Source organism: Megascapheus bottae, chromosome 5 (assembly GCF_031878675.1).
Source record: "Megascapheus bottae isolate mThoBot1 chromosome 5, mThoBot2.hap1, whole genome shotgun sequence".
Lineage (NCBI taxonomy): Eukaryota > Metazoa > Chordata > Mammalia > Rodentia > Geomyidae > Megascapheus > Megascapheus bottae.
The window spans coordinates 35,215,553-35,229,721 of NC_143513.1; the positions used below are offsets into that span (position 1 = coordinate 35,215,553).

At 35.1% G+C, this 14,169-nt stretch overlaps 1 protein-coding gene across 1 annotated transcript in view; it reads left to right on the forward strand.

The window, feature by feature from the left end:
* The window catches only part of Cacna2d1 (calcium voltage-gated channel auxiliary subunit alpha2delta 1), a 366,878-nt gene that overhangs the window by 285,443 nt on the left and 67,266 nt on the right, over positions 1-14,169 (forward strand). Inside the window, exons 11-12 of the mRNA XM_090332896.1 lie at positions 11,174-11,332; positions 13,221-13,325. Of these exons, the coding sequence (XP_090189022.1) occupies positions 11,174-11,332; positions 13,221-13,325 (264 nt within the window). The remainder of the gene's footprint in view (positions 1-11,173; positions 11,333-13,220; positions 13,326-14,169) is intronic.

The window sequence follows — 14,169 nt, forward strand, 5'->3', positions numbered from 1 at the left end:
GTTCAGACCCTAAGTAGTTAATTTTGGAGTGATCACAGGAGAAATTTCTAATTAAGGGGACTGAGGCAGGGGAAAAGAGGAAGCCAATTAACAAATCTTAATTTAATATAAAGGACTCAAAATGGATGAGATACCCTGGAAGCTTATAGCATAATAATTTCAGAATTACTTGTACTCAGATCCAAAGACATTGGGTTCTTGGATGCTATCCTTTCCCTGGTGTAGCCAACACAGTCTCGGGCCACAAAGAGGGCATTCTAAATCAAAACTGTATAGACACTAGCTGTACACTGAAAACAAACAGGGGGTGCATAGGGAAAGACTGCACTCTTTAATAAGGAAACAAACATTGTATTCAGGATAATCATCCTTTAGAGTTAGAATTGTAGTCATAATTTATGTTAATCTTTTCTATCATATACTATTTCTATGTTTACCTGCACTTGACCAACTCTTGCTGGTAGATTGCTTGGTAAAAATGACTCCATGACTTCATTCTCCATCCTCACTCATCCCCTCCCAGGCCTAGAATCCATTTTTAAGTCCATCTGAACAATGGTTCTACAATTATCCATCTGTAGTTACCATCAAACATGGAAGTGTTTCCATAATTCAAGTTCAAATGGTTTATTTGGAAAGTAACTGTAAGAGGATGCCAGTAAGAGGAATGTTGGAAGTAAAAGGATGAAGGGAATGAATAATTAGGCAATTTGCTGTGCTTGGTGAATGGAGTTTCTCTCTGGGTGATTCTGATCACTGGTGTAAAGTGCTTGAATGAGAATGCACAACGTCTCATATTTTCAAGGAGATTTTGAGCTGGGGTGTAAAAAATTAATAAGTGCTATCAAAAGACATGAGTTCCCTGGTCTTCCCCATACAATGTGTGAATGAGCATAGGACTGCCTGAAGTCTTGGAGAATTATAAGTTGGACTGGTGTGAAAGCAGGTAGGGACTGCTAGCAATTGCAGCAGTTAGAATCTCAACAAGGCTATCAAGAAATACATTTGAAGAGAATATTGGATTAAGCAACCTTTGGAGAAATGTTGCACTTTCATCCTGTCATGAGCAAGAGCTGATTCCTTTCTAGTTATAACACTTTTATGGTCTAAACATTAAGACTCTGAATGTTTGATTAATATTAAAGATCATTACTTTCCTTTAAAAATTTATATTTTACTATGTATTTCTTTAAATAAAATTCCTAACTAAGTCCAAAAAACACAGTTAATGGAAAGTATGACTGTGAAAGAGTTTCCTGCAGTTTTAACTTGGGTATCCTCAACCGGTGTGGCTTGGATATGTGAAATCAAACCACATGCGAAAATAGGATATGATTGTTGTAGAATGAATTAGGAATAGGCTAGTGACATGGCACAAGGGGGAGAGAGCCTGGCTAGAAAGCATGAGGCCCAATATCTCTAGAGAGAACAGGGCATGTCACTTGTCAGGAAGTAATAAATTTTAAAACCTCAAGTTAGAATTTATGAACATATCTCAGGCATATATTCAAAACAGGGAAGAAAAGAGATTGAAATGTGCAGAAGTCATTTGAAGATAAACATTGTGAGATAAATATTTCCAGATGACATTTGAAAGATGAAATCATAGTGATTTCTAACTCTACTTCTGTAGAAATGTATTACCTGTCTTACCATCTCAGGTCCTACCTCTTCTCAGTCTTGTTAGTTCTGCTTATTTTTATTTTTATTTTATTTTTTTGCTTTTTAGTTGTTTATGGTTCTTACCATAAAGCAAAAATATTTTTTGTCACGTAGAGTCTTAATTCTTTTTGTAACCCTGCACTAAATTTTACTAGCCTGTAATAATTTACATTATGTTTTCTTGATGGAAAACTTGCTAAATTATTTTAAATGATCATATTATTCTAGACACATATTTGTCCTTTAAAAGTTAATGCAAATGAGGTCTGACATATATAGATATTCATTGTTTTTCTTTTATTATTATTAAGATACTACAATTATATCCAGTTATATCATAGGTGGTGATAAATATATAATATGTATATATACACATATCTTATTTAAGATACACATATACAAATATATGCATACTGTGTTCTGTATCTATGCAAATATAAATACATACGTATGTGTAACAGAGATACTGGATGTGTTTCTGCTATTGTGGAAGAAAATATTTTGTTTTTTTAGCACAAATTAGTTTTTACAACTCTAATATGATAGGTGATACTACTCAAGTGAATTTTATGAAAAAGGAATTATATAGAGTTCTAGAAACCTCCAGTGAAGAAGACAGTATTGGAAAATAGCTATCTTTACCTATTTGTTTAACATTTAAAAAGTCACAAAGGAAATATAAAATAAATATGGCTATTTTACAGTAATACTGATACAATGAATTTAATTGTAAAATGATATAAAATGTTACCTAATAACCTATCAATAGATTTGTAATTTCAAACTGTAAATTTATTTTTATTTGAAAAATTACTATTCTGAGTTTATGGGATGATGTTTAAGGAAATCTTTTATTTTGGTTAGCAAAAGCCAAAAGCGTATTTGAAAAATTAAGCACCAATTCTCACAGCTGTGAGCCTGGCTACTCAGGAGACTGAATTGTGAGGATCAAGGATTCAGACCAACTTGTGCAGAAAAAGTTCAATTAACTCAATAATCTGGAAGTGACTCAATGGTAGAGTGCCATTCTTGAGCAAAATTGCAAAAGGACAGTGCCCTGAGCCTGATTTCAAGGCCCAGTACCAGAACAAAACAAAAGCACAAACCTAGTAAAGTTTTATTATTGTACTTGAAGGTAATTATGCAAACACTATCAAGTATAGGTTTTTTCCTCAGTAGGCTACATTATACATATAGGCATATATAGTGGAATATACATATATATATATATACACACACACATATACTTCACCAGGTATCTTTTGATCCTATGAAACTTCATACTCTTTATATTTATCCCATATTTAATATGAACTGCATTCATAATTTATAAGAAATGCTCCATGTTTCTTTATCCTATGCTTTCTTTTTTGAAATGGACATATTTCAAGAATACTTTTTTGTCAGTAACATTTTTCTAAAACAAAAGTAAAGTTATATTTTTTGTTTATAACAATAGCTCTTCTCAAGAAATACAACTTTAATAATTTAATACCATGGACATTCTCAGGGAAGAGAAAACTAATGTCATATGGTATCTGTGTGTGCACACATTCGTGCAGGAATTTTTTCCTCTTTTGCTCCCTAATATTTTTTTTGAAAACTTAGAAAAATATAATGGGCCTTTCAGCTTGGGTAACTTTAGCAAAGTATAGGAAGAAAACTTGTGCGTTCCCAGTGAGGGTTTCTCTGGGAGACCTTGGTGCAGGTATTTTTCCCTAAAGCCTTATGGTCAGGACCTGAGACAAGCCATATATATATATATATATATATGCTCCTTTCCTAAGGATCCTGGGAAGCCCTCACCAGATGAAAAAAATCAAATAGCCTGTAAGCTTAGTTTTACATGACTTGGTTTATTTTTAAAATGAAAGTCATTTTTATGCCTAAATCAGGTATATGGCATCAAGACTAATGCTGCGTGGATTTGGATCATTTCCACTGTCTCCAGGGCTGTTCTTTGTTGCAGAAAGCAAACCTGCTGTTAGGCAAAGTGTAAATGCAAGTGCAGTGTAGCCACTTTCCCTCTAATCGAGTTATGCGCTCTGATGGAAGAACTGGTGGATGATAGGAGCAGAAATTCAATCACAGCATGGCCTGATTTATGGCCCAAGTTTCCAGCGTTGACACAGGAAGGAGGGGTTTGCTTATGAATGTGTGGGAGAAAATGCTACAAGCCAATTTAAGATGAAAGGCAAACTTAGGCTGATGGTTGACTGTAATATGTCCAATGTTAGCAATGGAAGATCTTTATCTCTTTCAGGTAAATGTTAGAGGAGTATGTGAAGGTTCTTGGAGCCAATTTTCTTCCTGGAAGCAATTCTCAGTTGTACTCATTATGTAAAATGTGATATAGTTCATTTCTTTCTGAAAAAATATACTCTATGCATCATACCTTATAAGATGTTTCATATTGCTTGAAGGAGACAGATTTTACTTAATTAAGAAAAATCTTACTGTATTTATGTCTTTTTGTTGTGTTTAACTAATTGTACAATAGGGCTACAATTAAGTATATGAGTGCAGTGCACCTTGATCCATGTCATGACTTCCTTCATCTCCCCTCACTGTCTCTTCCAGCCTTTCTTCTAAACAAGTCCAAGTATACACAATACAGCTACTAAAGGCAGCCAGAAGGATCCAAGCTTTTGTTTCCAAATAGGTAAAACCAAACCAAAAATCTGAATGATATACCTTAAAGACAGCACAAATCTAGCTGGGAGTTTGGCCTAGAGGTAGAATGCTTGCATAGCATGCACCAAGACTCGGGTTCGATTCCTCAGTACCACATACATAGAAAAAAGCCAGAAATGGTGCTGAGGCTTAAGTGGAAAAGCTGTAGCCTTGAGAAAGTCCAAGGACAGTGCTCAGTCCCTGAACTCAAGCCCATGACTGGAAAAAAAAAACAAACACAAATCTTTACTTTTTAAACACAGAAGTAATATTTGTTAGTCTATATTAATTGAAGAGCAAGATGATGACCAAAGCCCCCGAGTCGTTCCTGCATTGACATTGAAGGATCTGGAGAAAAAGCCCCTGGGGATGCTTCTCCCATAGGCCTTTGCTCTCATGATTATTAGAATTGCATAGAGATAATGGGTAATGCACAACCTTGAGACTAAGGATCATGTGACCTAGTTACTTTTGTGGTTATCAGTTACACTTTTCTCCTCTTTGAAATGGACAGAATAGTATTTAACCTCAATAGAATGCCATTGAATACTGAAGGAAATATCACATATAAAGTGTATTTTAATCAACATTCTTATCATTCTTGCTTTCTTGTTCTTCCAATCCAAGTCTACCAACAATTGGAGGCATTTCTTCATAAATCTGTCACATTTCTTCATGTGTCAGCATTCAAAGCAATTTACTTAAAGTTTGGAATATCCAAATGAAAAGATTTGCATGGCAGAGTGACTAAAAATTGTCATCATTGGGAGATAAGTGGACAAGTGGACTAACAGCCTCAATAGAAGCCTCACAGGCAATTGTGGCTTAGTGACTTATGCCTGAAATCTTAATTATTATTCAGCATGCTGAGATCTGATGATCAAAATGTGAAGCCTGCTTGTGCAGAAAAATCAGTGTAGTGTTTATCTCCAGTTAACCAGCAGAAAGCTAGAAGTGAAGTTTTGGGTCAAGTTGTATCACCCCAGCCTTGAGGGAAAAAAAACCCAAGTAGGAGCAAGAGGACCTGCATTCAAGCCCCAGCTCTGACACATGATTTTGTGCCTGAGGCATATCCCATTGCATTCCTGTGCAAAGATGCTACTCTTGCATCTGCTGCTGGTGTGAGTTGTAATGTATCCTTTGTTTCTGACACATAGAGCTTGTATTGAATGACTGACAGATTGATTGTTATCTATGAAACTTCAGGAAATTAATTTATTGACTTTCAAGTAGTGTGAGCTCTCACTTACTTCAGGGGTTCTGATTTGAGAACTTGACTGTTCAATGCTAGCTAACACCAGAACAGGGTTGTTTAAATGTTTTTTTTCTTCAAATATTGTCTTCATTTGAAAAACATAAAAGGTATGCACTGTGAAGAATAAACTGAAAATAAAGACAAACATAAGGATTATTGTAACAAGACAAATTTATAAATGTTATTTAACATTTTTTTAAAAAGCAATTGACAGAAGCTACCTTACTTTATAAATATAAGGAAAGTTTATAAGAATGTGTTGACAGGCATTAGCATTTTTCAATTAATTATATGGCAGGACAAGTTTTTGATACTTGGAAATTAGTTGTACATAGAAATTCAAGTAGTCAAGGCAGTAAGTATAAGTAAACCTTGAAATTATTTCTATATTTTTTAAGCATAAAAGTATTAGATCATTTCCTAGGACTTGGCAAACTAAAAGCTCCATGCATTTATTGAGATTTTCTTCCACTTATTTACTTACTTTTAGGTATTAGTAAGGAAAATAACTTGGGCTGTGGTTGGCTTACTGAGGAGACTACCTTAAAACATTCATTCTGAATCTAGATTGCTATTTACAAGGTGGCACATAGGGAATGCTGCAAATTTAATTGCATGCTAATGAGATCTTTGATCTCTGTACAGACTTTTGCAAGCTGTCTGCAGAAAAGGACCCAAAAGCTCCAAGAAAAGAGTTCACAAAGCTAAGAGTGACAGCACTTGTCACAGTCCTGCTAAAGGTGATAAAGAAGAGCAGGGAAACTACTAGCTTATTGTCTTCCTCTTAGAGTCTTGTCTCTTGTCTGTCACTAGCAAAGCAGGGGTTGACAAGATTGTCACTGGCACGTACACTCAACTTTGCCTATGACCTCAATACTATTTTATCAGTCATAGGAGTCCTGGAAAGAATGTATTATGCAGATATCAAATATTTCAATCAAATTCCCATTACTGGTATGTTAGCTCCGTGTGTGTGTGTGTGTGTGTGTGTGTGTGTGTGTAAACTCACATTCGACCATATTATCAATATGAACACATTCCATGAGCTCAACCGGGAACACTGTAATCTCTTATTCCGTGTGTGTGTGTGTGTGTGTGTGTGTGTGTGTGTGTGTGTGTAAGGTGAAGTGCATTAACTCAGAGTCTAGGTGCTGTCCCTCATCTTTTTTGCCCAAAGCTGGCACTTTACCCCTTGAGCCACAGCTCAACTTACAGTTTTTAGTAGCTAATTGGAGATAAGATTCTCATGGACTTTCTTGCCAGGCCTAGTTGCAAACTGAAGCCTTGACATCTCAGCCCTTCTGAGCAGCTAGGGTTACAGGTGTGAGACTCCAGCTCCCAGCTTAGCTGATTATTTTTAGCTATAGAATGATTTCCAAGTAGGATGCTTCAGGAATAACATGAATACTGAGTATATTGACCAGATCTGCTCCTTTGTGATGATCTAAGCTTCTGTGCATATTTCATAAAGGTTTTGTCTTCAGGAGCTGGCATTCAAATTCCCTGAGGAAAATGTTGTTTATATTATAGGTAATCTAAGCTGATCATAGCTCCAGAGTTCTAGAGTAGGGAGGGTAGCCAGTAATGCAGGGCCTTGGCAATCCATGAGTGCACTAGGGAGACTCAGATGTCCAGTAGAGATGGAAAACAAGGTGAAATCAACATTGTTCCTGTAGTAGAAGAAAATTACAATCTCAACTGCTTCAAAGTATTCTAAAAGCATCCCCTGACTGAAAAGTATTTCTATATCCAGATACAAGTAGAATACACAAGAAGTTTACTTACAACTTTGTTAGAAGCCCACTCAGCATTTTAATAAAGTTGAGAAGACTGAATGTTGAGTTTGTCATAAGTCAAGTTGAATGGAATATTTGTTTTAAGAGAGAAATATCAAAGTGTTAGATGGGTGATCACATCTTGGTTGTCAGACATGAATTTGTCATTGCAATTGTAATATCTAACATATTTTAATCATATCAAGCTGATTGTGTTTTGTGTATCGATAGATATATGATTTATTATTTCTCCTGTATGTAATTTTCTTCTGATTAAGCTGTCAAATGTACGGAATTGAAGGCCTTTCCATGTGATCTAGTCCAGTCCATCATTTCAGAGAGGAGGAAATTAAAGCTCCAAGGAAATTGAGAGTCAGTTGTGTCTGGGATGCTTATTTGAAGAAGGGTAGATGACCTGTCTTTTATAAAATCAAATTAAAAACTGGAAAAGTCTACATAACCATGTTTCTGCTTTTGTGCTATGGGTCACGGAGACCACAGACTGGAAATCACTCTTAATAACAGACCCAGAGATCTGAAGTCCAAAGTATACACAGGTATGAGTTTTATTAATGAAGATATGCAGAGCATCTCACTGGACACATGCCACCACTTCTGGTTTTCTCTCGATAAGCACGAGGAATAAAACCAACAGTGCTATTTCTCAGTAACATCCCTAAAAGCCATGACTAACCTAGCAATATTTAGCGTATTTATGACTAGGCTTTATAATAGAAAAAGGAATATATGAATGTAAGAGACATATATAGAAATGTTGAAATCTGGAGTCCATGGATAATTCTTTGGAAATGACAGCTTGTCTCATCTACTTGTCAATGCAAATTTAATACAACAAAACACTTCGAAACTTCAGTGGAAACACATATGTAGAAGAGTTTCATGGCATAATGGGATAGTTCATTCTTCTGGAATGAAAAGTGCATCAGCAGTGGAGCCATGGTCAGTATAAGTCTGGAGTTCTGACTCACCGGGAAGTATGAGTATGTGCTATTGAGTCTAGCTCAATAGCAACTATTTTTCTCCTCAAACATTTGGTAGAGTCCATCTCACAAATAACAAGGAAGCTGGCCAAGGGTTAGTAAGCTAGCTGATGCCTGTCCAGTGTGTTGCCTGGCTCTCATGGGATTATCAGTCTTGTTAACTAAAAGATTTACTGTTAATATACTAACAGAGTGAAAGGTCCATGAGATATTTCAAGGTGTAAAGGACTTAAAGTTATAGAAATGTATAAACAATCCTAAGTTATTACAAAGAACCTTGTGAAATAGTTAATAAAAGTAGAAATCTGGAGTATGACAAAAGCAGCACGTTGTATCATAGTGTTGAGGAAAATGAAGTCTACCAAGATCAAAATGTAAAATCAGGGCGTACTACTAAAAGCTAGAAACTACAGTTTTAATGTTTGGAAGCTAGCCCAGAGAAAATGTGTAAGGGAGACCCAATCTCCACCAATAAACTAACCACAGTGCTTTTAACCCATGCTACATGGGATACAGAGTTGGAAGGATCACAGTTTGTCTGGACCAGCCTACATAAAAACATGAAATATATCTTGTCCAACTTAAGCAACTTGGTGTGACCCAAGGGTTAGACAAATTGGCTAGTAAGCACAAGACCAAATTCAAACCTCAGTACTTACATAAACACAGCACAGCAAGATCCAAGCAGTAAAATCAACTATTAGAAGGTATTGGTATTTGATTGATGTGTTTTTGCTAAGTTAAAAATATTTTAACAAATGATACAAGAAGTTTTGGTTTATTGAAAAAGAAAAGAGAGAATGGGATTTGAAATTCTACCAACTAGATTTTTTTATCAGGTTAAAATCACATTTACCAATGAGGTAAGAAAATGCTTGAATTCCTTTTTTTTTTGTTTTTGTTTTTTCATTCCGGGTGGAATTATTCATTGGTTTCACATCTCATCTCTTCTAAATATGACTCAGATATCCAGATATTTATGTATTTCTTTTCCTTCTTTTATAACACAGGTCCTAAGTGTATCATTAAATGTATGGCTGGGTAATTTTTGATTTTTAGTAATAGTATTCAGATGTGGTTATTTTCTTGAAAATAACCATAGTTGTTTGGATAGAGATTATTGCATATTTTCTCTGGGTTTTAGGATACTAATTTTATTTTCAATATAATGTCTAGTATAAAATTTCCTATCACAATTATGAAAATTTAAAGAGGTTTAAAATTTTTTAATAGGGAACCATGCATAAAAATGTAAATGAAATCAGGATTTTTGAGATAACTTCTGTTTAACTTTCCTTTTATTCTCCTGCACTGCCACCTGGTGGTAGATCTATGAGTACAATTTGATTTATGAAATCTTATTTTGGTTCATTAATTTAGGCTAATTATCTAATGTGAATTTATTAAATTTTGTTTATTATAGCTATATAAGTACTATCTTATTTTAAAACTAGGTTTTAAGGAATGGCAATTATTCACAAGACAAAGAGAGGACATAATAGCATAGCCTCAGAATTTCTTTTCACTTAATATTTATAATATATCATGTTCATGCCATGTACTTAAAATGCAATTGTGGAATGAACATTTTCTCTAGCTTTTGGCTAAATTTTCATTCAAGACTCTCTCATTGAACTCTAATCCTCTAATCTCTGCCTACCAAATAGCTGGGATTTGGGGCTTGAGCCACTGCAGATGGATGCATTATGTTTTTGATCAGAATATCCTTTACATTTTTATTTCCTAATCATCCGCCAACTAGCAAGTATTTTTTGTTTGCTTTTGATTTCTGTTTGGTACATGTGATATAACGAGAGTCCCTATGGCCTGAAGAATTTACTCAAACTACAAAGTTTATTAATATTGGGAAAATTTCTGCCATTTTAGCATTCTATATCACAGTATTCGTCTTGCTCATATCCTTTTGGAAATACCCAAGATATTGCACAAATGCATTTTATAGAGTGTTCAATTCTTTTTGTTTTAGTTTTTCCAATTATATAGTTATTATTTGCCTATTCATTTACTATCTTTATTATACAAAGGAGTTTCAAGTCAGAGGGTTCAGTTCTGAGCAGGTGTCCTTGGAGCTAATGTTCCTATCCTTCTATAGCCTCTTGTTCAGAGCCTGATTGCTCACATCAACACCTGCACTTGAACTCAGGAGAAGGCTCAAAAAACCATACGCATGAATGGCATGTATGAGAGTGACTGTTTTCTCCTTTCCTGCAAGACTCACCTGCTTCTTCTGTCTAATCAGTACAGTGGTATGCCTGAAAGGATACCAGTTGTTCTTGATTATTTAAAGTTTACTTCAGGTTTTAGCTCTTTAAGAAGACTCTACCATTACATTGACACATTACTGACTTTGTTGTTTTCCTCCAATGTCCTTTTACCTAGCCTTTCCTGATATCATGTAATTTAAAATGCTTCTCCCTCTCTCTGTTTTCTGGGCAGGCATATACTTTTGGCAATCTGAATACATTTCACTTTCAGTCATTTTTGTCTGTATGCTCAACGAATTTGAGAAACAGAAGGGACCTTGTGAATCTCAAATCCTAGTTTACAAGCGAGGGTAGCAAGCATAATGGCCTGGGTTACAGCATAGATGGAAAGTTTTAGAGGGAGACTGCTGTGGAGTTATTAGAGCTTGTGTGTGTGACACAGAAGCTCACATTTCCTTTCAAAAGAACAAGCAATGCAAAGGCATTGAGATGCATAAAAACACAAATTTCCTGGAAATTGTAAAGCCCGTTGGCTTTAATATTCATTTATAATTTTTCTTTCCTTTTTTTCCTCTTTTGCAGTTTAACAGCAATGCTCAGGATGTGAGCTGCTTTCAGCACCTTGTCCAAGCAAATGTGAGAAATAAGAAGGTGTTGAAGGATGCAGTGAACAATATCACAGCAAAGGGGATCACAGACTATAAGAAGGGCTTCAGTTTTGCTTTTGAACAGCTTCTTAACGTGAGCATCGCCGCCATGTGCCTTTTCCTCTTATCACTGACTTGTGTCTTGATTCTGTTACTGTTTTCTCTATTAGGTTCAGTGCTGATTTAGCAAGCAACTATAAGCCAGGCTCCAGTGGTTCAGGCTTGTAATCTTAGCTGCTCAGGAGATCTGAGGATCACAATCTAAAGCTAGTCAAAAGAACAGCTGTGGTTCAGGTGGTAGAGAGCTAGCCTTAACCACAAAAGCTCAAAAACAGTGGCTAGACCCTGAGTTCAAGCCTTAGCACCAATAGGTGTGTGCTTGCACACACACATGCATGCATGTGTGTACACACACACACACACACAAACACACATACTCCACAGGTATACTACATACATTCATACTACAGATGTGTCTAGCAGGTAAAAATTCTGTGAAATCTTTTAATTTTGAAATCCAAACTTAAAAAGAATACACAGGGAAAATGTATATTTCCTTTTAAAATACCTTCCTCCCTTTTTTTCATTTTGGAGCTTTAAGAAATAATTAAAGCCTACTTTTCCTTTACTTTGAATAATACAGGGGAAAATTGCTAGGTAGAAAATTCTTTTTGGGTATCTCATTGATACTGTGCTTGCAATCATCAAATGATTACTGTAAACATTTTAACATTTTACTATTATTCTTACAGTTATATTATTTGAACCAAAAGGGTTCATTATGACATTTTCACATATGCATATAATGTATGCAATTAATGTATCCCTGTTAATCACTCTTCCTTATCCCCTTCGCTGATTCTTGAAACAATTTCATACAGGTTTCATTAATTTTTTTCCAGATATGAATATTAAGTATTCTGACCACACTCGCCCTTACCCTGCACACTCACCTTTTCCCCTCCCACTGTTTTAATTCTTGATGTCTACTTACTGTCCTTTAAGTTTGTTCTTCCTAAATGATCAAAAAGCTTCTGATGGTAACTATGAAAGTGGGTGGAAAAACAAGCCCCAGAGCAAGAATTCCCTCTCCGTGGGGATTCACCTGAATCATGCAGGAAAAGGTCACAGTGAATGAGCATGAGTGCTACCTTAGGGCCCCAAGTGAGAGGATTTTCCCACGCTGTGCACTTGATCTCCAAACAGAGCCATATCTTCCATTTCATTTTGAACAATTCAGAACAGGAGCCATACTTGAGTTCGTACATCTCCACAGCAGTATTGTAACTCTAGTTGAAGATATGATCCTCAAATCTCCATACTGTGTAAATATTTTCTCATTTCTGCAATAGGCTTTCCCACCACAGGTACTCAGAGGATAGTGGTAGAGCTGGGCACACAGGTTGTGCCACTTACAAAAGCAGTGCATGGGGTACAGTCATGTGAGAGTCTGTCGTTTAAGAAACCTAAGGTGAAGGAAGCAAGAAAAAGCCAGACATATTTGAAAATTTACATAAAGTGTGCCCATTTTAAAGATGATATTCTTTATTTCTGCCATAAAATCATAGACACATGAAATCCATGTGGCTGTTTTATCATTCAAAATCACTTTACTAATCTCTACGTATGAATTATTGATCAGTAAATAAACAGCATTCTAGAAAAAGGCACTCTTCTACCAGGGTAACACTGAAGAGTGAAGAATGCTGTGAAGGGAAAATGCAATGTACATAACAATATATAACACAGTCTCCAGGGAAGGTTTCAGGGAGAGAATGACTTATGACCAGAGGTCTGAGAGAAGTGACATAGACTTTTGGCTACCTGGGTAGTTAAGGGTGGGCCTGGTTTGATAGGGGAGCTGTGAGTAGACCTTTAAGAAAACTTTTCATTCAATACTTGAAAACTGCACACGCTCTCCCTCTGTTTTCTTCCTTGTCTTTGGCTATGACTGATACATATATTGCTATCATTTTTAACAGTATAATGTTTCCAGAGCCAACTGCAACAAGATTATCATGTTGTTCACTGATGGAGGAGAAGAGAGAGCCCAGGAGATATTTACCAAGTATAATAAAGACAAAAAAGTGAGTACAATTTTTAATTTTAAAGACTAGTTGATTTAAAGATGTAATTGTATTGAGTGATTTTTTTACATAAAATACTTGTCTCCTTTATAAAATAACATAAATTATGGATTATGAAACATAATATTTTCATGTTACCTAAGTATTTTGGGATTAATATTTTATATAATATGTAAATATATAACATATAGCATAAATATAATATAGTATCTCTTTATTAATTAATAAAATGATTTAGAATTTTGATAGTATTGGATTCTATGAATATATTCTAACTAACAAAAGATTATAAGAAGAGACAAATTAGAGGATAATGGAAATGTAGAACACTTAAAGCTTTTCTTGGATACAATTTTATTGAAGTCTACACTAATATTTATATTTTCTAAATACTCCAAAAGTTACTACACATATAGATAGATTGTAGATATAGATATATAATTTTATGCATTTGCTATCAAAGCTCATTTAAACAACAAATGTGGCACATACTTGGCCCTAACCAAGTGCTAAATTCTTCAGTGTGTGACAATATAAATTAGATTCATTGTTATGCTAAGTGAAATATTCTCCTCAGAAAAGGCAAATATTGCATGCTTCCACTTTCATGAGGTGTCTCAAATAATTAAATTCTTAGATCAGAGTAGAATAGTACTTGCCAGAGTAGGAGGAGAAGGTTCTGGAAACCTCTGAATCAATGCTCCTAAAGTTTCACTTAAGCAAAGTAGTACATTACCTGTATAGCTTTGCAATTGCAATAAAAAATAATCTGGTAAGCATGTTTTAACACAATGAAATATAATTTAACAAAATTCCTGTGTTGGTAGGTACATGTCCTTTCATA